General features: G+C 48.4%; 3 protein-coding genes across 5 annotated transcripts in view; all 3 read left to right on the forward strand.

Moving 5' to 3' along the window:
* Window positions 1-3,583, forward strand: part of LOC130267149 (C-type lectin domain family 5 member A-like) — a 30,742-nt gene extending 27,159 nt beyond the window's left edge. For all 3 annotated transcript variants that reach the window (XM_056516482.1, XM_056516481.1, XM_056516483.1), the window contains 3 exons: window positions 567-709; window positions 1,781-1,890; window positions 2,435-3,583. In XM_056516482.1, coding sequence (XP_056372457.1) covers window positions 567-709; window positions 1,781-1,890; window positions 2,435-2,582 — 401 coding nt within the window. In that variant the 3' untranslated portion in view covers window positions 2,583-3,583. The remainder of the gene's footprint in view (window positions 1-566; window positions 710-1,780; window positions 1,891-2,434) is intronic.
* Window positions 3,584-3,815: 232 nt separating this feature from the next.
* Window positions 3,816-11,203, forward strand: LOC130267150 (C-type lectin domain family 5 member A-like). Its single transcript, XM_056516486.1, has 6 exons — window positions 3,816-3,980; window positions 5,387-5,473; window positions 6,884-7,081; window positions 7,727-7,869; window positions 9,126-9,235; window positions 9,780-11,203. The coding sequence occupies exons 1-6, from the start codon at window positions 3,899-3,901 to the stop codon at window positions 9,925-9,927; spliced, it is 768 nt and encodes a 255-aa protein (XP_056372461.1). The 5' UTR covers window positions 3,816-3,898; the 3' UTR covers window positions 9,928-11,203.
* A 4,074-nt stretch (window positions 11,204-15,277) lies between these two features.
* On the forward strand, window positions 15,278-20,792 carry LOC130248571 (C-type lectin domain family 2 member B-like). Its single transcript, XM_056482437.1, has 5 exons — window positions 15,278-15,734; window positions 15,840-15,923; window positions 16,725-16,909; window positions 17,605-17,705; window positions 19,282-20,792. The coding sequence occupies exons 1-5, from the start codon at window positions 15,701-15,703 to the stop codon at window positions 19,397-19,399; spliced, it is 522 nt and encodes a 173-aa protein (XP_056338412.1). The 5' UTR covers window positions 15,278-15,700; the 3' UTR covers window positions 19,400-20,792.
* The last annotated feature ends 34 nt before the right edge of the window (window positions 20,793-20,826 follow it).

Consider the following 20,826-nt stretch of genomic DNA (forward strand, 5'->3'; position numbering starts at 1 on the left):
GTGTCAGGGTTTTGTTCAGAAGGAAAACAAACAGCCCCTCTGCCATGGCAGAGCTCTGGAGCCCATGGAGGGTTTGCATTTGCACCTCCTTTGGAAGCAGTGCTGGCTCAGCTCTGCATTCCTGCTGCACAGGGCAGAGCTGATGCCTCTGCTGCCAGAGCAGAGCAGAGTGAGGCAGGGAAGGGACAGGAGGAACAATCCCTGTAGTAGGCAGCCCTGCAGGGAGCAGGATGGACAATGTGCCTGTGCTGCTTTCCCAGGGCCCCTCCATTGGCAGCCTTTCACCTCAGTGCAATTCTCTGTGGCTGTTCAGGAGCTGCTGAGCAGGGATGGCAAGGGTTGGATGATGTTTGCTGTGCTGCTCCCTGTGTGGCTCCTGCCTGGTGATTTTGGGCTGGTATCAGCTGCAGAGCCTGTGGGGGATCCCTGGTGCTCTGGTGACAATTCCCAGCAGGAGCACACAGGCATTTCTGTGGCTGGAATTGCCTCTCTCACCTCTCTTTTGTTGTGGCATCCTTTGGTCAGTGTGAACATGGATTTTCCAAACCTCTTCTTCCCTTCTGCAGGCTGTCCATCAGAATGGAAAAAACATGAGAGAAAATGCTACTTCTTTTCTCCAGAGAGGAAAAAGAAGAGCTGGAAATCCTCCCGTGCAGAATGCACTGCCATGGGCTCAGACCTGGTGATCATTGAGAGCAGGGAAGAGCTGGTGAGACCCAAGTGCTGGGGCAGCTGCTCAGGGGGCTGGAGCTGCCTGGCCAAGGGCTGAGCAGGGACACTTGTGCCACTCCTGGCACATGTCCTTGGGCTCTGGGCCATGCTGCCAGCCATGGACACCCCAGTGCTGGCAGTGGGAGCAAAGCCCTGCACAGGGAGAGGCTGCTGGGGCTGGGAGCCCTGGCCCTGGGAGCTTCTGTGCCCAGGCCTGATGCCATGGGAAGGAGCAAACTCCCTGCCCAGCTGGCTGGGGTTCCACAGGGATTTAGCACACAGGGCAAGGAGGGTGAACAGACACTTCTTTGTGAGAGCCATTGTTTGGCACAACCTGAAAAGGCTTTGGAACCCCATGCAAAGGGAAAAGTGTTACCAGGTGTGGAGGCCAAGGGGCCTGCCTCAGCTCTGCCCACAGTCCTGCTCTGGGGGGATGTCCCTTGAATGGACTGTGCTTACCTTATCCTCATCCTCCTGGAGAGATGCCCCTTAGGTTGGCACATCCTCCCTTATCATGGTGAGCTATCCCCAAAGGCTTCAGTGATCCCACCAAGCCTTAGTACCCACGTTAATCCTTTCTAATCCATTGGTCTTTCCCCTTGGCACCACCCTTGCTTTCCCCCATAAAAATTGCAGTTTTTCCCCCAGTTCTCCAGGGAGCTGTGCTCCCTGGCCTCCTTCCCAGAGCTGCTGGATAGTAAAGGAAACTGTGTGGAATTGCCATACAATGGCAGCAAGGGGATTTGCCAGAAGACCCCTTTAGAAGGCAGTCCCTTGTGGGACCCCCTCTGTGGGAAGGTTGACTCCCACTAGTCATCTACATCCAGGTATCAAGTCACACCTGTTAAATTACAAATTACACCTATAATGGAACCACAGGATATTTTTATATCCAAAAGAGGTCAAAAATGGAGAGATTCATCCTCTGGAGCTGTGGGCATAGTGCAGTGGCTGGATGCACATTACACTCTCTATGCTGGCTGTTTAGCGCTGAGAATTCTGTGCTTGTGGTCAAAAAAATGTCATTTTCCTTGTTTCATTTTATTTCCATTGTTGGCTTCCCTTCCAGACTTACCTTCTGTCACAATCAGGAGGTTCATACTACTTCCTTGGTCTCAGATACTCTCCACAGGAGCAGAACTGGAAGTGGATCAACAATGTGGAACATGACCCAGCCATGTGAGCTCATCCCAGCAAGTCCCTGCCATGCAATGTCTGGGAAGGGGAAAATGCCAAAGGCAGAGCAAAGAGCAGAGAGCACAAGGGAGATGAGGGACTGTGATTTGGGGGAAGCTGATTCCTTGAGATGCAGGTGCTTGAGCACATGGCTGTGCCAAGGCAAGGGAGTCTTTCAGTGCCAGGGAACACAGGGTTGTCCTGTGAGGATGGCAGGACAGGACACAGCTGTGGTTCTGCTGGGCAAGGAAGGATGTGAGTGGATGCAGTTCCCTGGGGAAAGGAAGGAGACAGGAGGCAGGGACAAGAGAGAGGGTGATGTCAGCACCATTGGCTGCAGGGGAGCAAAGCAGGGAATGTTTCTGAATGGGAAATCATTGCCCAAAAGTTATTGTGGAGATGTGGGGGCCAGAAATGAGGAATGGGAGGGAGATTGCAGCAAGGCAGTTCCTGATGCCAGTGAGAGTAACACAGCTTAGCAGGTGCCATTGTGCCTTTCACTGCATGTCAGGAATGTAATCACATTTGACTTTTTTCCCCTGATCAGGTTCAGTGTAAAGGGAAATTATAGTGACTATCACTGCACGACCATTGGATTTGGTGAAATAGGAGCTGCACCTTGCAGTGGGACCAGAACAACACAAAACATGTGTGAAAAATCTGCAACAATATCAAGAAGGCATCAGGAGAGCTAAAAGCAAGAGCTCCAGGCTGAGATGTTATCCCAGCTTCCTGTAGCAAACATGGATGGGATGTGTCTCATTTGTCTCTAGCTGCCCAGTCTCTGCTCCCAGGCTCTCCTGCAGCCCCTCCAGACTCATGGCCCAGCTGAGCCCAGCCTTTCCCTGCTGCTGTCTGAGCCTGGCTGGATCCCTCTGGAAGAGCTGCCTCTGGCACACAGGAGGAGTCTGGCACTGTCTCATGCCAGGGGTGGCACTCTCAGGCAGGCAGTGCCAGGGGAGAGGAGTCCAGGCTGGGGCCAGGCTGATCCCAAACAGATGCTGACTCTGCAGCTCCCATCCATGCACAGCCCTGTGCTCCCAGCCCTGCCTGTGCCCAAGGAGACCCTTCCCCAGCTGGCCACAGCCTGGCCTTGCCTGCAGCCACAAGGGAAGGGCAGCACAGATTTCTGCTTGGGATCTGCTGGGGAAGGGCAACCCCAGTCCTTGGCAGGATGGACAGGGCAAAGTCAGGTGTGGGTGTGGATAAACCTTCCCCTGTCCCAGAGTGTTCCATGAGCACAGGGGATCCCAGAGCCTGTGGGGGAAATGGGAATCAGCCCAGGGCAAAGGATCCTACAGCAGCACAGCTCTGGGCATAAATCAGCCCCAGTCCTGTGTGGGGAAGGGAAGGAGTGTCAGATTTAGGATGTGCTGGGAAAGGGCACAGGATGGAGAGCAGCAGAGACCAGCAAGGGCTGAAGAACAGAGTCCCAAGAGAAGCTGAGCTGGGCAGAAAACAGAACAGTGAAAGCCCCAGTGAGCTGTGAAGGAGCTGGTGAGAAATATGAGAGTGACCCACAGGCAATGGCAACACCGTGCTCTGCCCTCTTTTCCTTGGAGATTTGGCACAGGACAGGGCAGATCTCTTGATGTGCTCTGGGTCCCCCAGAGAGCTCCAATCCCCTGCCTGGGCTGACTGCTGAGCCCCTGCACAGCTCATCTCCTTTCCAGTGCATGGAATAAAGCTTTTCTTTTCCAAACACAAAGCAGTGCTTGTGTGTGAGTGTGTGAATCTTTGGGAACTCAAGACACTTCCAATGCCAGCACCATTTCCCAACACAGGTGACTTCAGTGAGATCATGAGCTTCTATTTCCTCATGTTAGTGACAGAAAACCCTGTGCTACTAAAATATGAGCTATAAATAGACTTCTCTTTTCATTAGAAGTTTATACACGACCGGATGAGTCAAGAACTTCCTCCTGAAGGTTAGAAAGAGGTGGGAGCTCTGAGTTGTACCCAGCCCAAAGTGACTCTCAGAACAGCCAAGGAAGGAGAAAGTGGAACAAGAATGGCAGAAAATGTTGTTTATGTTAACTGGAACTTGCCTGAACCAAGTAGACCCAGAATCCTGACAGTCCCTGATGGCCAAGGTAGGTGCAGTGCTGAGCACTGAGCTTTCTTTGCATTCTCCAGTCTCTCTCCCACATGTGTTGAGAGAGTTCCTTGGGGCACCAAAGTCCCAAAGAGCACAAGGGAAGCATGAGGGCCAGAGATGGAAAACTGCAGCTGGAGTGTCCAGATAGGGCTGTTTATATTTACACAGACAAGTTGTTATCAGATCTGCTTTTCTCTTGCTAAGGTGCAAGTGTGAGGCAGTGTTTCTGGTGTGATATTGAGAGTAGTTTTTATCCATTTTGGACACTATTCCAGAGCTGAGCATCCATTGCTCCTGGCCCAGGCCTGGTGTCCCCCAGCAGAGTGAGATTGCTGCAGCAAAGGGCTGAGGATGGAGTGGCTGCTGCTGCTGGAGTTTGCAGCATCTCCTGCACAGCTGTTCCTGCTCCCTGGGCACAGCAGGCATTGCCTGGGGGCTTCTGCTGCTGCTCTGGCTGTGCAAACTGCTTGTGTAATGCCCAGGTGTGAAATGTTTCATGGACAGGTTTAGTCTGATTTAATATCAAACATTGGCAAAATTCTAACCGAGGATTTATGTTTCTTTACTGAGTTGAAAATTATTGCATAAATGTTTTCACTGCTTTTGCAGTATCTGCTTAAAAGAACATCCTAAAAATTAAGAGACTTCATACAGTGTGTTTTTGTATTTAATTTTCATTTTTCTTTAGTTTTTTTTTAACCATTCTTTCATTCTGACAGAAATTATTTCCTGCCATTCTTTGCATGTCTTCTGCACCAAGTGTGAACCCTCCTCATGTCTTTTGAGATGGGTGCCATTGTAAACAACCCAGGAAACAGGGTTTTATCACCTCTCACTGCTAACTTGACAGGGAAGCACAGTAGATGTCACCTGACTGAAAGGTTCACTTGTATTATATTTTCAAGTTTTTATATATTTTCAATAACAATTTTTATATTTCCTTTCTCTTGCATTTCTGGGAAATGCCTACCAACTCTTTTCTTCTTTTGTGCACAGAACTTCCCAGATACTTATCTCCCAGAAAAGAGCTGTTCTCCTGCCTGGATCCCATTCTCTCAGAGCAGCTCTTTTTAGCTCCTCTTTACTGAGCCCCCTCTAATTCAGACAGCTCCTCTCAAACCCACTCACCCTCTTTGTGCCTTCAGCAATCCACAGTCAGGAGGAGTCTCCTCCTTTTTCCCCTCTCCTCAAACCCATTTTTGGGTTGGGTTCTGTTCAGTTCCCTGAGCACAGGGCTCCAGAGGCAGTGGGGAAGCACCAGGACATTGAGCCTGGCTCCAGCCTGCAGATCTGGAAGGCCCCAGATTCCCAGAGGGAGCCTGAAAAGGCACCTTGGAATGCCAAGGAAAGGGGCTTTATTCCAACTGTTCCACTGATCTTTATTTTTCTGTCCCTCTGTAGGTAAAAGCTGTTGTTCCAGAAAACGTGTTGCTGTATTGGCAGTGATAATCCTTGTACTGGTGCTGGCAGTGTATTTAATAATCACATGTAAGTTCTTTTGTTATTGTCATAACAATTAATTTGTGTCTCTCTCCCACTGACTGATGTCCTGGCCATGACACATAAAGCCAGTAGGAGCAGGAGTTACATTTGAAAGCAAAGAACAGCAGTTTTTAGCCAGCCATGGCTGTAAGAGAAAATCTGTAAGAAAGTCAAGTGGTTTAAAAGTTTAAAATTACAACAAATAAAAAAATCCAAAATCCATATAAAAATCTGACAACATTCAAATGACAAAGAATTTATTATACAAGTGTTTTGAAGAAATAAGTAAGGATTTGTTAATGCCTACCAGTAATATCATTGCTAACTGTGAGAATCTCACAAGGTGATGAGATTGTGTGATGAGACCAAGATGTCCATGACAACAAAAATCTTAAAATAATACTGAATTAAAGTTTATTTAAAGGAGGCAACTAAACCACATCTTAAAGGAGTTTGCTTAAAATCATAACATTTTGAGCTACATAAAAGATAAAAAATATTTTGTAGAATAAAAATCTTACTGCTGTCAGAAAAAATAAAATTTAATAGATCTATTTGGTGTTTCCTTTAAATGTTTTCAAGGATTCATTTTCAAATTTCAGATGGTTTTGCTGGTTTCATTCCATTCTTTGATAGCTGAGAAAGCTTGAGAAGCTCCTAATCTGAAGTCCCAGAGTTTGCCACTATCCCAAAAATGCATGTGGGGGAGACATGGCAAAGACTTTGATCCTTGGAACATAAAAAATAGAGCTGAGAGGCAATTCATTCTTCTTTTTTCCCGGGAAAGAGTTCAGAATTGAACAGTGACAGTGCCCTGACATTTGTAAAATATCAAATAGCAAAGTGTGGGGCAACTTAAAAAAAAAAATAAAACAACAGAAAATAAAAAGGTGTAATTTGCATTTAATACAGCTTTAAGTATAACATGGAAAGAGGGGGCCTTAGGTCCAGGACTGGCTTTAGTTATAGTTCCTTTGTGGGGCTCAGTACTGGCTCAGAACAGCTACAGATCTGAAAAAATACTCCTAAGAAAGTTGAGATCTAAACTTGAGAAATTAAATCAATATAGTTTTTAAGTTGAAGAGCACACAGGTATCACAGCTGCTCCTAATAAAATCTGTTGTATTTTGAGTTTATTCTAAGTTTTGGTTTTTGTATGAATTTTCCATAGGGTCTTTTTAAATCAAATACACTGTTATTAAGATACAAAGTGTTTAAATGCACTAAAGTGTTTCCTTTTACTCAGTGGAACCTGACCTGATCATTTTATAACTTTTATACTGGAATCATGAGCAAAGAGGCTGAGTTTGAATTCTGTGTTGGGTGATGGGGGTCAGAAAGTTCAAGCAGAACTCTGTGACAGTTCATGGCATAGTGGCCATTCCTTGCAGGTAAAAATTGTGTTCTTATTTCCAGATGGTCCAACTGCAGGCAGCCAAAATGGCTCAACAGCTGTGACCTCTTCCAGTCAAAATGACTCCAACCCATTGTCCCCACCCAACCAAGAGGACTCAAGAACATTGTCACCAACCAAACTGAATGACTCAACACCATTGTCCCCCACCAGCCAACAGGACTCAACAAAGTTACCCCCCAGCCATGGAAAGACACCAGGTAGGCAATCCTCTGTCATTCCAAAGGGAGGTGCCAGGAGCCTGTGGGATTGGCTGTGGAGTGGGACAGGAAAGGAACTGTGTCAGGGTTTTGTTCAGGAGGAAAACAAACAGCCCCTCTGCCATGGCAGAGCTCTGGAGCCCATGGAGGGTTTGCATTTGCACCTCCTTTGGAAGCAGTGCTGGCTCAGCTCTGCATTCCTGCTGCACAGGGCAGAGCTGATGCCTCTGCTGCCAGAGCAGAGCAGAGTGAGGCAGGGAAGGGACAGGAGGAACAATCCCTGTGGTAGGCAGCCCTGCAGGGAGCAGGATGGACAATGTGCCTGTGCTGCCTTCCCAGGGCCCCTCCATTGGCAGCCTTTCACCTCAGTGCAATTCTCTGTGGCTGTTCAGGAGCTGCTGAGCAGGGATGGCAAGGGTTGGATGATGTTTGCTGTGCTGCTCCCTGTGTGGCTCCTGCCTGGTGATTTTGGGCTGGTATCAGCTGCAGAGCCTGTGGGGGATCCCTGGTGCTCTGGTGACAATTCCCAGCAGGAGCACACAGGCATTTCTGTGGCTGGAATTGCCTCTCTCACCTCTCTTTTGTTGTGGCATCCTTTGGTCAGTGTGAACATGGATTTTCCAAACCTCTTCTTCCCTTCTGCAGGCTGTCCATCAGAATGGAAAAAACATGAGAGAAAATGCTACTTCTTTTCTCCAGAGAGGAAAAAGAAGAGCTGGAAATCCTCCCGTGCAGAATGCACTGCCATGGGCTCAGACCTGGTGATCATTGAGAGCAGGGAAGAGCTGGTGAGACCCAAGTGCTGGGGCAGCTGCTCAGGGGGCTGGAGCTGCCTGGCCAAGGGCTGAGCAGGGACACTTGTGCCACTCCTGGCACATGTCCTTGGGCTCTGGGCCGTGCTGCCAGCTATGGACACCCCAATGCTGGCAGTGGGAGCAAAGCCCTGCACAGGGAGAGGCTGCTGGGGCTGGGAGCCCTGGCCCTGGGAGCTTCTGTGCCCAGGCCTGATGCCATGGGAAGGAGCAAACTCCCTGCCCAGCTGGCTGGGGTTCCACAGGGATTTAGCACACAGGGCAAGGAGGGTGAACAGACACATCTTTGTGAGATCCATTGTTTGGCACAATCTGAAAAGGCTTTGGAGCCCCCATCAGAATGGAAAAGTGTCTCCAGGTATCAAATCACACCTGTTAAACTACAAATTACAGCTATGATGGTACTGTCACAGCCCAAGGTGTCTCTTTATGCTTGAGATCACCTCAGGAGGACATGAAGGTGGGCTAGAATTCAGGTTTTCCCCGATGCCTGCCCATGAGGGACTGCAGGAGGCTGTTCTCAGAGGCTTCAAGGTTTTTTATTGTTTCTTATCTCAGGAATTCTTTGCTCAGCTAACAGCAGCAATCTGCCTGGCAGAGGCAGAACTTATCTTTTATACTCTAAACTACATACTAGATATTTACAATTAATTTCCAATACTTCTCAATTTTATTAAACTGTTTAGTTTTGTCTCCATCCAATTGAAGGATGCCAAGGTGGCACTCCAACATGGATGGAGTGAAGAAGAAGGAGGAAGAAGCATACCACACCCCAAATCCTCCATCTTAGCCACGAGCCCCTTAATATAAACGTTCAAGAAATCTGCTTATTCTACATTCTAACAGTCTAATTTATACTCTATTTATTTTTGCAGCTTGCATTTCTTCTCTCAATGTCGTTAGACTGTTCCAAGGAGATAAATCCAGCCCCTGAGACATTTGGGTCTCATTTGAGGGTCTTTGTGGACCCCGCTAGGGCGGTCTTCAGGCCTCCAGGGAAGCCAGAGGAACACTCTGGACTCCCACATGGTACCCCAGGTGTATTATTACATTTCTTATATCCATAAGTGGCCTCTAAAATGGAGAAATTCATCCTCTGGAGCTGTGGGCAAAGGTGCTATATCTGGATGCACACTACACTCTCTGTGCTGGCTGTTTAGCAATGACACTTCAGTGTCTCTGCTGAAGAAAATGTCATTCTCATGAGTTCCCATTGTTGGCTTCCTTTCCAGACTTACCTTCTCTCACAATCAGGAGGTTCATACTACTTGCTTGGTCTCAGATACTCTCCAGAGGAGCAGAAGTGGAAGTGGATCAACAATGTGGAACATGACCCAGCCATGTGAGCTCATCCCAGCAAGTCCCTGCCATGCAATGTCTGGGAAGGGGAAAATGCCAAAGGCAGAGCAAAGAGCAGAGAGCACAAGGGAGATGAGGGACTGTGGTTTGGGGGAAGCTGATTCCTTGAGATGCAGGTGCTTGAGCACATGGCTGTGCCAAGGCAAGGGAGCCTTTCAGTGCCAGGGAACACAGGGCTGTCCTGTGAGGATGGCAGGACAGGACACAGCTGTGGTTCTGCTGGGCAAGGAAGGATGTGAGTGGATGCAGTTCCCTGGGGAAAGGAAGGAGACAGGAGGCAAGGACAAGAGAGAGGGTGATGTCAGCACCATTGGCTGCAGGGGAGCAAAGCAGGGAATGTTTCTGGATGGGAAAGCATTGCCCAGAAATTTTTGTGGAGATGTGGGGGCCAGAAATGAGGAATGGGAGGGAGATTGCAGCAAGGCAGTTCCTGATGCCAGTGAGAGTAACAGAGCTTAGCAGGTGCCACTGTGCCTTTCACTGCATGTCAGGAATGTAATCACATTTGACTTTTTTCCCCTGATCAGGTTCAGTGTAATGGGAAATTATAGTGACTATCACTGCACGACCATTGGACATGGTGAAATCGAAACTGCACCTTGCAGTGGGACCAGAACAACACAAAACATGTGTGAAAAATCTGCAACAATATCAAGAAGGCATCAGGAGAGCTAAAAGCAAGAGCTCCAGGCTGAGATGTTATCCCAGCTTCCTGTAGCAAACGTGGATGGGATGTGTCTCATTTGTCTCTAGCTGCCCAGTCTCTGCTCCCAGGCTCTCCTGCAGCCCCTCCAGACTCATGGCCCAGCTGAGCCCAGCCTTTCCCTGCTGCTGTCTGAGCCTGGCTGGATCCCTCTGGAAGAGCTGCCTCTGGCACACAGGAGGAGTCTGGCACTGTCTCATGCCAGGGCTGGCACTCTCAGGCAGGCAGTGCCAGGGGAGAGGAGTCCAGGCTGGGGCCAGGCTGATCCCAAACAGATGCTGACTCTGCAGCTCCCATCCATGCACAGCCCTGTGCTCCCAGCCCTGCCTGTGCCCAAGGAGACCCTTCCCCAGCTGGCCACAGCCTGGCCTTGCCTGCAGCCACAAGGGAAGGGCAGCACAGATTTCTGCTTGGGATCTGCTGGGGAAGGGCAACCCCAGTCCTTGGCAGGATGGACAGGAAAAAGTCAGGTGTGGGTGTGGATAAACCTTCCCCTGTCCCAGAGTGTTCCATGAGCACAGGGGATCCCAGAGCCTTTGAGGGAAACGGGAATCAGCCCAGGGCAAAGGATCCTACAGCAGCACAGCTCTGGGCATAAAATCAGCCCCAGACCTCTGTGGGGAAGGGAAGGAGTGTCAGATTTAGGATGTGCTGGGAAAGGGCACAGGATGGAGAGCAGCAGAGACCAGCAAGGGCTGAAGAACAGAGTCCCAAGAGAAGCTGAGCTGGACAGAAAACAGAACAATGAAAGCCCCAGTGAGCTGTGAAGGAGCTGGTGAGAAATATGAGAGTGACCCACAGGAAATGGCAACACTGTGCTCTGCTCTCTTTTCCTTGGAGATTGGGCACAGGAGGAAATGATGCCTGAGAGCTTTTCCTGCTCAGAAAAATTCAAGCCAACAGCAGAAACAGGTAGCACCAGGAAAACTGAGCTGTGATCAGGAAAGAGGGAATGTCACCAAAGCTCTCCCCATGTGCTTCAGTGTCTCTTGGAACCCTGGCCCTTGTGTGTCTCGAAGAATTATCCTTTTACTGTGTTTTTTGAGGCAGAATCATTCCTCCTTTACTGGTGCCTTTCATGGCTCTCTCCATCAGCTGCAGTATGGAGAAAGCTCTTTGAAGTCCCTACCAAGGGCAGAAGTTTGATTGAAAGTGCTTGGTTTACTCTGCTTCTATGTTGCTCTTCTTCACAGTTCCCTCATCTGGTGATCTCAGTTTTACAATAAATTTAGCCTTTACAGCTTGTGATTCTTGGATTACCTCTGGCATCCCTACTGCAAGGGAAGGGTGAAACAATTCCTCCTCACTCTGGTGGGGTCAGGGTCCAATCCTGGTGCCAAGGCCAGGCAATCCCTAAACAATCCCAGCCTGACCCCTGCCGCTTCTGTGCTCAGTGCCTCAGAGAATGCCAGGCTGGTTTAATTCTTGCTGCAGCTGGGCAATGAGTGCCACTCCCTGGGACAGGCCAGGTTGGACACAGGACTGGCTCCATTAGTGACCTTTGTCAAGGAGAACCTGTGACAGCAACACCTCCAAGAGCTGATCCTCAGGGCTTGTCCTATTTCTATGGACCTGTATCCCAACTGTGTCTCAAGCTACCTGTGGAATTCAGAATTCACTTGGTGAAAAAATGCTCTGGGTATCTTGGCCAAAAATCACAACCAAGGGATTTTGATTTTATTTTAGGAGAAAACAGTGAATGAAGGCAAGGTTCTTAAAAGAAACCACCCCAAACCATTAGAAAGCCCAGAAGCTGTTGCATAGAAGCAGACACAGACATGAATAGACATTGCAGACACAAATGATATTTTATGTAAACAAAATAATTTCCTGCTGTACTGGACATGGAAACAATTTTATCTGGCTCTAAATGACAAATGTACCACTGCAAGAAAAGGACCTGACTGCCAAATGGGCACTTGAGGGAGGATGCACTGCCAATGCAGATGTGCTGTCAGAACAGCAGGCAGGTGCAGGACACACAAAGAACACCTTAAAGGCAGCACTGACAGTGCTTCAGAGCTCCAGCAGTCACTGGCAGATTGGTTTCCTTTGGTCACAGGCTGGACTTTCTGGAGCTGTTTTGGGTTTGTGGCTGCAAAGGCTTCAAATGGTGAGTGACTGTGCAAGGTGCTAAGTGTGATGTTTGCTCTGTGGTGAGTCACAAATGATCTATAAGGGAATTCTGTTCTTTCTTGGGAAGTGGCCCATGGGAATGTCATGGGGTTTAACAGGACCAGGTGCTGGTGCTGCAGCTGGATGAGGACAAGCCCTGGGATCAATCCAGGCTGGGGATGAGCAGAGGGAGCAGCCCTGGCAGAAGGACTTGGGGGTGCTGTGGGTGAGAGCTGGCCCTGCCCCAAGCCAGAGCCCCAGGGCAGCAGGGGAGGGGGGATTCTGCCCCTCTGCCCCGCTCTGCTGAGACCCCCCTGCAGGGCTGCACCCAGCCTGGGACAGCACAGGAAGGACAGGGAGCTGCTGGAGCCAGGGGACAGCAAGGGATCAGAGGGATGGAGCAGCTCTGCTGGGAGGAAAGGCTGAGGGAATTGGGATTGTTCAGCTTGGAGAGGAGAAGCTTTGGGTTGCTCACATTGTGGCCTTCCAGTGCCTGAAGAGAGCTTATGGAAAAAGAGGGAGAGTGACTTTTTACATGAGCAGATAGTGACAGGACAAGAAGGAACAGTTTTGAACCAGATGAGGAAAGATTTAGAGCAGATATTAGGGAAACGTTCTGTTCTCAGGGAGTTTCTGGCACTGGTTGCCCAGAGCAGCTGTGGCTGCCCCATCCCTGAAAGTGTCCAAGGCTGCATGAGGCTCTGAGCAACCTGGAATAGTGGAATGTGTCCCTGCCCATGGCAGGGACATTGGGTATTGGAATTAGATAAAGCCTATTCCAATCTCCAAACCATTCTATGATTCTATGATCAATGAGTGATAAAAGATAATCAGAGATTATTTGGGGTAGCAGCAGGCAGGAGGCAGCACCACAGGATCCAGCTCTGACTTTTTAAGTCAATCCCAGGAAAGCCCTGTTGTGAAATGCCATGTTTTTTCCTTAGAATATCTGCATGTTTCTTCCTACATCATTGCAATATTTTAAAGTAATTTTCCAGTGGTAAAGTTTGGAGGGTATTTGTGCCTTTATCCTTGAAGAAATCCCTATCTTGTTTTTCAACTTTCATCTTATGAAAAGTCTGTAGTCTCCTTGGCCAAACTGATCAGGGAATGTGAAGGTGATGGTGAGTGTCTCAGTTACAATATCTGGGGTTAATAACAGTAGTTTTGGAGGATCAGGTGATTCACATTTATGTTTACAGTGTTTCTCAGGGCTTTTTGCCAGCCTGGAGAATCTCCTGCAGCTGTCAGAATTACCTTCTGTACTTGTGAGAGAGCATGAAGAGAGCACTCACTTCTGAATGCTCTGTGGTTAAAAGCCACAGTGCTATTTTTGACCTCAGTGACAGGCAGGACTGAACGGCAGGAGCCCAAGCCACTCCTCCAGAGTGAATAATGCTGAATAAGCTGTTCTTAGAATGCCAGCTGTGCACACACCCACCTTCCACTGCCCCTTGTAGGTAAAACATGCTTGATATCAAGCAGGTGCTGAACCTCCCTGCTGCCCTAATTCCCCACCCCACTCTCATCATCCTCCCCTCTGGATTCATGTCTTTCAAAACCTCTGGAAAAGTCTCCAGCTGGTGCTCTATGGAGCCATCACCTCTTTCCTTTCCTGGAGATCCTCAGTTCCCTAACCTCCCTGAAGCCACCATGCCTTAAGCATTGTCACAAATATCTTTTGGATTCTTCTTCATCCTTTTATCTTTTGTTTTCTTCCCAGTGCATTCCTGGGTATTTTGACCATTGCAGCTCTCCCAGTTCAGTGCTTAAATGAACTCATGCAGCAAGTAAAGGCTGAAATCAACTGCAATTCAAATTATAGATATGAAAGTATAAAGTTTATATGGTTCTTTATAAGCTGTAACCATAAAAACGTGGAGATGATTTTCAGGAACTCGCCACTGCTCAGAATCCTTGACAATGAAAGCAATTGGAGACTGCAGTGACAGCTTAAAGTGTAATCCCCCATTCCTATGGTTTTCTGATTGAAGTTTCCTGCCCAGGTACAGAAGGATGCTTATTTTGGATAAAGCACTGCAGAATTCCTCAGCAGCCTCACACAGAGCCTGCAGGATGACTTGGAGAGAGCTCTGCTCCTCAGGCTGCTTGAACACACAACACAGCCCGGATCTGCTGTAAGTACAGCAGTTATTTGCAAACCACCAGATGAAATGGATGATATGTATGGCCCCGTCTTTCAAGCTATGTTGAAATTTCGATTGCACCTTCATCTCTACAGCTGGCATGCCAGCATCACCAGGCTTTCTGATCCTCTAGATAAAGCAAATCACTGGCCAGGTTTTCCAAAGAGGTTTAAGTAATCAGCGCTTAAATACTTGATTTTACTCTCCTCCTCCATACAAAAGAAGAAAATAAATATCAAATGAAAAAAATTGAAAAAAACAAAAACATACAAAAACAAAAACAAAAAACCAAGACATCCAAGAATAAATCAAAACCAAATGAAAACCCCTACCAGACAAAACCAAACCAAAGCAATCCAGAGTCTCATTGTGTTAGTTCCTGGAATTTGCTGATCTCAGAGCATCCAGCGAGCTCTTGCAGGAGCCGACTTCTCCTTGAAAGCGTCCCCATTTCCTATTTCTCCGGATCTGTGGGTTGGCTGCTCGGCACCGAGCCCACGCTCCGTGGCCATGCCCCTGGGGGCCGGCGCATCCCGGGGCCGGGAGCGAGGGGAGCGGGGCTGGGAACAGGAGCGGGAGCGAGAGCAGCGGGGCCGGGAGTGAGGGGAGCGAAGGAAGCGGGGCCGGGAGCGGGGCCGGGAGTGAGAGGAGCAGAACCGGGAGTGAGGGGAGCGAAGGGAGCGGGGCCGGGAGCGAGGGGAGAGAAGGGAGCGGGGCCGGGAGCGAGAGGAGCAGAACCGGGACTGAGGGGAGCGAAGGGAGCGGAGTCGGGAGCGAGAGGAGCAGAACCGGGACTGAGGGGAGCGAAGGGAGCGGAGTCGGGAGCGAGAGGAGCAGAACCGGGACTGAGGGGAGCGAAGGGAGCGGAGCCGGGAGCGGGGCCGGGAGTGAGAGGAGCAGAACCGGGAGTGAGGGGAGCGAAGGGAGCGGAGCCGGGAGCGAGAGGAGCAGAACCGGGACTGAGGGGAGCGAAGGGAGCGGGGCCGGGGGTGAGGGGAGCAGAACCGGGACTGAGGGGAGCAGAACCGGGAGTGAGGGGAGCGAAGGGAGCGGGGCCGGGCGTGAGGGGAGCGGGACCGGGCGTGAGGGGAGCGGAACCGGGAGTGACGGGATCGGGGCCGGCAGCAGAGCCGGGAGCAGAGCCGGGAGCTCGGGAAGCAGGACCAGGAGCGGAGCCCGGAGCTCGGGGAGCGGAGCCCGGAGCTCGGGGAGCGGAGCCCGGAGCTCGGGGAGCAGAGCCGGGAGCTCGGGGAGCAGAGCCGGGAGCTCGGGGAGCAGAGCCGGGAGCTCGGGGAGCGGAGCCCGGAGCTCGGGGAGCGGAGCCGGGCGTGAGGGGAGCGGAGCCGGGCGTGAGGGGAGCGGAGCCCGGAGCTCGGGGAGCGGAGCCCGGAGCTCGGGGAGCGGAGCCCGGAGCTCGGGGAGCGGCCGCCCTCGGTGCGGCCCCGCCGCGGCCCGGCCGCTCCGGCCCGACAGCTCCGCGCCCATGGCGGGACACGGCACGGCTTGCCACAGCAAAGGTGACAACACCGAGCTCCTGGGCTCTACTGCCCTGTCACCTGGTTCTCATTTGTCGTTTGAGTTGTTTTGTTTTGTTTTTTAACTCCTTACATTAATTTTTTCAGGTCTATTCTCAAACATCTGGCTGTGGCGAGCTGTCGCTGGAGTCCTCACTGCTGCTGTCATTTTGATTTCATGTATCCAATTTGGTAAGTAAGGAATTTTAAAAAGCAATATAAATAATAATAGAAAGTCCCAGAGTTTGAAGTTCTGTGCTCAGAGAGGGTGGGGAGGCCCTGGCACAGGTTTCCCAGAGCAGCTGTGGCTGCCCCATCCCTGGCAGTGTCCAAGGCCAGGGGCTTGGAACAGCATGGGATAGTGGAATCTGTCCCTGCCCATGACAGAGGCATGGAACAAAATGATCTTTGAAGTCCCTTTCAACCCAGGCTATTCTGTGATTCTGTGTGAATCTGTGATTTCTGTTTGAAATCGTGGGCCAGTGCTGCAAATATAACTCCACGTGCTTCACTGGGGTAAGGGAGGGATCAGTTTAGTCTTAGTGTACTTTTGGTATCAAGTTTGCCATATCACTGTTGGTCCTAATCCAAGTTCAAGAAAACAAATAACAACAGGAAGATTGTCCTACCAATCTGCAGTCCTTCAAAAATGACACTACAATAACCAAAGTTACTAATTCAGCTGTGAGGAAGCAACATATGCAAAAATGGGAGTTGTTGGAATTTTTAAGCTGTAGAAGAGTCCTTGGGTGATACTTTCTTATCACCTTCTCAGCTACTTCTACCAATGTGTCCCTGACCATCCTATTAAGGATATGTCAAGAGGCAGAAGGGTGCAGGGTCCAGAATATATCATTAGTTTACAATAATTATTCCAGCTGGGCAGAAGTAACAGTGCTATGGCTAGGCTGGGATTACTTCAGATGATGCAGTCAGAAAGTAAAACCTTTCCCAGCTGGAAGAAATGGTTAGATGTGTTTTGTCTTTTCCCAGCAAACCCTTCTCCAGCCAAAGACCTTCCTGAGTGCCCTCCCCTGGAGCTGTGTCCATCAGGCTGGCTGTACTTCCAGAGGAAGTGTTACTACCTCTCAGAGAGGGAAGATGCCTGGAATTCCAGCCAGAGCCACTGCTCTTCCCACAATGCTTCCCTCCTGGTCATTGAAAATCATCAGGAGCTGGTAAGGGAACCCAAGGGGCATCCTGTTTCCCCCCAGTTCACTTCCAGGGAACTGCTTCTCCAGCCTCCTCAGCTGAACAGTTAGGAAGCTGATGTAAGACCACAATGAGTCACAGCCTGCAGAAAACTTTGTGCCTCTTCTCCCTGAAAACAGGAAACATCAGTTAGAGCAGTTGATGTTTTAGAAAATATCTGAGTGCTTGTCTGAATTAACTTTGGTGCTGCTCACAGCTATAAAATACTCATATTGAAGGCATCTATCAGGGTAAACACTGTGCATCTCATTTATCTTTAATTAAAAAACTGTTTTCTCATATTGAGATAGGTTAATGACAGGCAAGTTAGTTAATTGTGACTTTTGGAGTCAGGAGATAGTTACCCAAAGTGCAGCTTGGAGCATTTTTTCTATATTATACCACATTAGGAAAGATTCCACCCTGCACAAAGGCCTAGGTGAATATATTCTTCTGTGTATGTTCCAGACCTTGATAGCAGACCTTGATATTTTAAAATAACCTCTCTCTACATCAGTCAACCCTATCCCAGTCACCAGTCTCTATATATTTAGGTTTTAATAGTGTTTCTTCTGCAGGAAAGGCTTGATGGTTGTTTTGCTTTTTGCCCTGGATCAAAGACTTTGTATTTTGATAGCTGGATTCAACATGCAGCTTTTCTCATGTGGGTTTGTTCCTACAGAGCTTTATGATGAAGATAACAAAGCAAGACCCATGGATTGGACTCTCTAAAAGAAATGAAGAGTTCTTTTGGGTAAATGGAAAAGCATTAGACAATAAACTGTAAGTTGATGTGGAGGGGTTTTGCTGATGATATTTGATTATAGGGGAGTAAGAAAAAGAATACAGAAATAGTGACCTGTAGGAAATATCTGTTATTATGTTGAAGGGATGATTATGGAGAGGGCATGGAATGAAGTGAAGGTTTCACATGGCATTGTTAAAACTGTGGCAGATGAAAGGGGTTAAATTTGTAATGTTGAGAAGCAACATGAGGCAGGCTCATGGTAACAGACATTAGAGAAAGTGAAAGCTAAACCAAGAGACATCAACATACCACAGCAATGAGGGAGGAAGGGAAGATTACAGTAACACAAATTCCTTGTTATAGAATATATTCTGCAAAAATACCAACCTGCATGTAAACTGTGTGAGGTTTATAGCAAAGAGATTTGGGAGACTGCTAAGACATGTTTTGATTTTCATAGAATGTTCCTCTGAAAGAGGTGGTGGAGGGAAAGGAAGATGTGAATTTATGTTGCATGAGCTGCTCTGTGGCCAGGGCCCTGTGTTCTGTTCCTCTCCCTAGCAGCCATCCCATGTCCTCAGAGGCTGCTGCAGCTCATCCTGGAGCAGCTGCTGGCAGGAGTTGGCAGAATTACCATTGATAGGCATAAGCACTGAGGTTTCCTAAGTCTGAAATTACCTTAAAAGATGGGAAATTTAAATATCTATGGCATTACTGGTGATGTGTGGCTATACTCACTTCATCCCCAAGCCCTGAAGGCTTGATCTGACAAAGGCATTTAATGTGAGATGTGGGCAGCACGTGGGCACCTCAAATTGAAAACTGCAGTCCTTCCCACTCTTTTATCCCCTGTCTGCAATACAAACATCCACTGATGCTTTCATTTTCAGTGAGGCTCTTCCCATTCTTAGCCTTCTGCCTCGCTGCTTGCCTCAAACTGCCTCTCCTGAAGGGGAGGGCAAACACCTTGATGTCTAAGCTCAGGTGTTACTGCACTGATGGGGATTTGTCCCTTGGCTTTTCCAGAGACCATTCCAGTTTGCTTGGCCTATCCATAGAATTTTACAGCACTTTGTTTGAAAGCAGAGTTGCTGAAGGAGTCCCTTACCTCTTATGTAGGGACACTTACAGTGTGGAAACTGAGGTTTGCTCCTTGGTTTCCCCCCACCCCCTTAGCCATGGTGCCTGTTGGATTCTGAAGAAGGGAGAAATGAGAAGTACATTTGCTTCAGAGCTTCTGCTGAAACCTTTTAGATGTGTAGGAGCATGTGGAAGTACAAGGTGGTGCTACCCATCTTGATGGCACAGCATCCCTGAGAAGGGCAAACCTGAGTTTCAGTCTCTGCTCTAAGGGTGTATTTCACCACTAAATGAGATGCAGGAGTACTACAAGTCCTGGATTTTGTATTCTGGGCAGAAAATACCATTAAGGAAAGATAATCTCCATGGTGTTCTCTTCAAGGCACAAATCATCATCCTCCTGTGGTGCCTTGCCTGAGATAAATCAGGCTTTCTTCAAAGAGAACCTGAGATGCCCATAGCTGCTTTTGTTCCATTGCAATATTTGATTGTGGGTGTCCAAGTAATCCTGTGTCCCCTTCTCCCTGACAGGTTTGAAGTAAGAGGCTCTGGAAGCTGTGCCTATCTGGAGTCCAAAGGAGTCTCAGCCTCAGGATGTTATTTAACCAGGAAATGGGTCTGTAGCTTGAATATCAACTCAGCACAATGAAGGTGGACAAAGCCACCACCCCTGGCACTCAGAGCTCTGATATGATGCCTGCACAGGCTATGTCTATACTTTGGAACCTGGGAATGTGTCCCAGCTCCTAGCTGCAGGTGAATGACTTTGCTGGTAGCCAGAATTCTCCACCCATGGAGTAAGGCTTTAAAGATACCATTTAAATGGCTCTCTTCAGCATCTTGAGAAGTCATTTCCTTGCCCCATTTTTCCATCTACTGCCCAGCTGTAGTTTATTTTTGTTGTGTCATCAGTATTTCTTCCATTTACTCTTCTTTTGTAGGAGCAGCTGCTCTTTCTTTCCTTTTTGGGTGTGTAGGTGGAGATTTTTGTTCTGTTTTTCCTGTTGCCAGGCTCTGTGTGCAGGGATGGGTGATGAAGTGGGTCTGTCTGGAGGGCTGCCAGTGCCTCATGGATACAGGCAATGCAGAAGTGATCACTGTTGTTTCAGACAGGATCACAGCAAATTCCTCTCTTTCCATGTGATGGATGCACCTTGCATTGTATTCCATGTGTTGTCAATGTTATGTTACTTTAATTTTGTTACATCCTGGTGATAAGGCTGTCAAGCTAACTTATGCAGCTGCACTGCACCTGAAGTTATTCTCACAACACTTTCTTTGCCAAAAAGAAGGTCACAATAGATAAGAGTATTTATTTACCTGAGCATCTGCACTGATGGTGGGGAGAGGAGTTGGAAGAGTGAGAGTGAAGCTGTGAGCATTAATGTGTAAAGGTAGAAATAGTCTTTGGAGCAAGGAGGCAAAATCTATGTTTTCCTCATGCCCTGTGCCTGGCATGGTGTGAGGCTTCTGAGCAAGGAGGACATTTCCAGATGGACAGTCAGTGTTTGCATGTGTGTGTGGCATTTTCAGCAGCAGCCTCCAGTACTCTTGGATTGCTGGGACCCTGAACAGAATTAGGGCACAAACCTGATTGTCTGAGTCCCACTCATGTCTAGCAAGTTATCCAAAGATTAAAAGTGTCATTTGACCCAGAGGAAGCTAATTTTCCTGGAAGGAATATGACTATCAAGTTTCTAGAGAAGGAAGAATGGGAAGTTCACCTTCATTATTTTCTGTAACAGAAGGACTTGACTGTAGCAGGACCATGCATATAGATACTGCCAGCCACTTGTGACTTTCAGATGTGTATTTAAATATAATCGCTAATTTTTCTGGATTACACTTTTCTTAATTCCTTTTATTCTTTATAGGCAAAGTAACAGAACTCTACAGTATGAAAAGCCCAATTATGTATTAATTTATATGTTGAGGGAGGGTGTTATTCTGCAATGTTTTTAAATTAACCTGATTCTGAAGGATATGGTATGTGCAATAGTCCTGAAAAGATACTTAATAAATATCTTTACAGACCCCCTGAATTACAGTGGTTTGTATCTTAATATTGGGACATTA

Source organism: Oenanthe melanoleuca, chromosome 1A, assembly GCF_029582105.1.
Source record: "Oenanthe melanoleuca isolate GR-GAL-2019-014 chromosome 1A, OMel1.0, whole genome shotgun sequence".
Lineage (NCBI taxonomy): Eukaryota > Metazoa > Chordata > Aves > Passeriformes > Muscicapidae > Oenanthe > Oenanthe melanoleuca.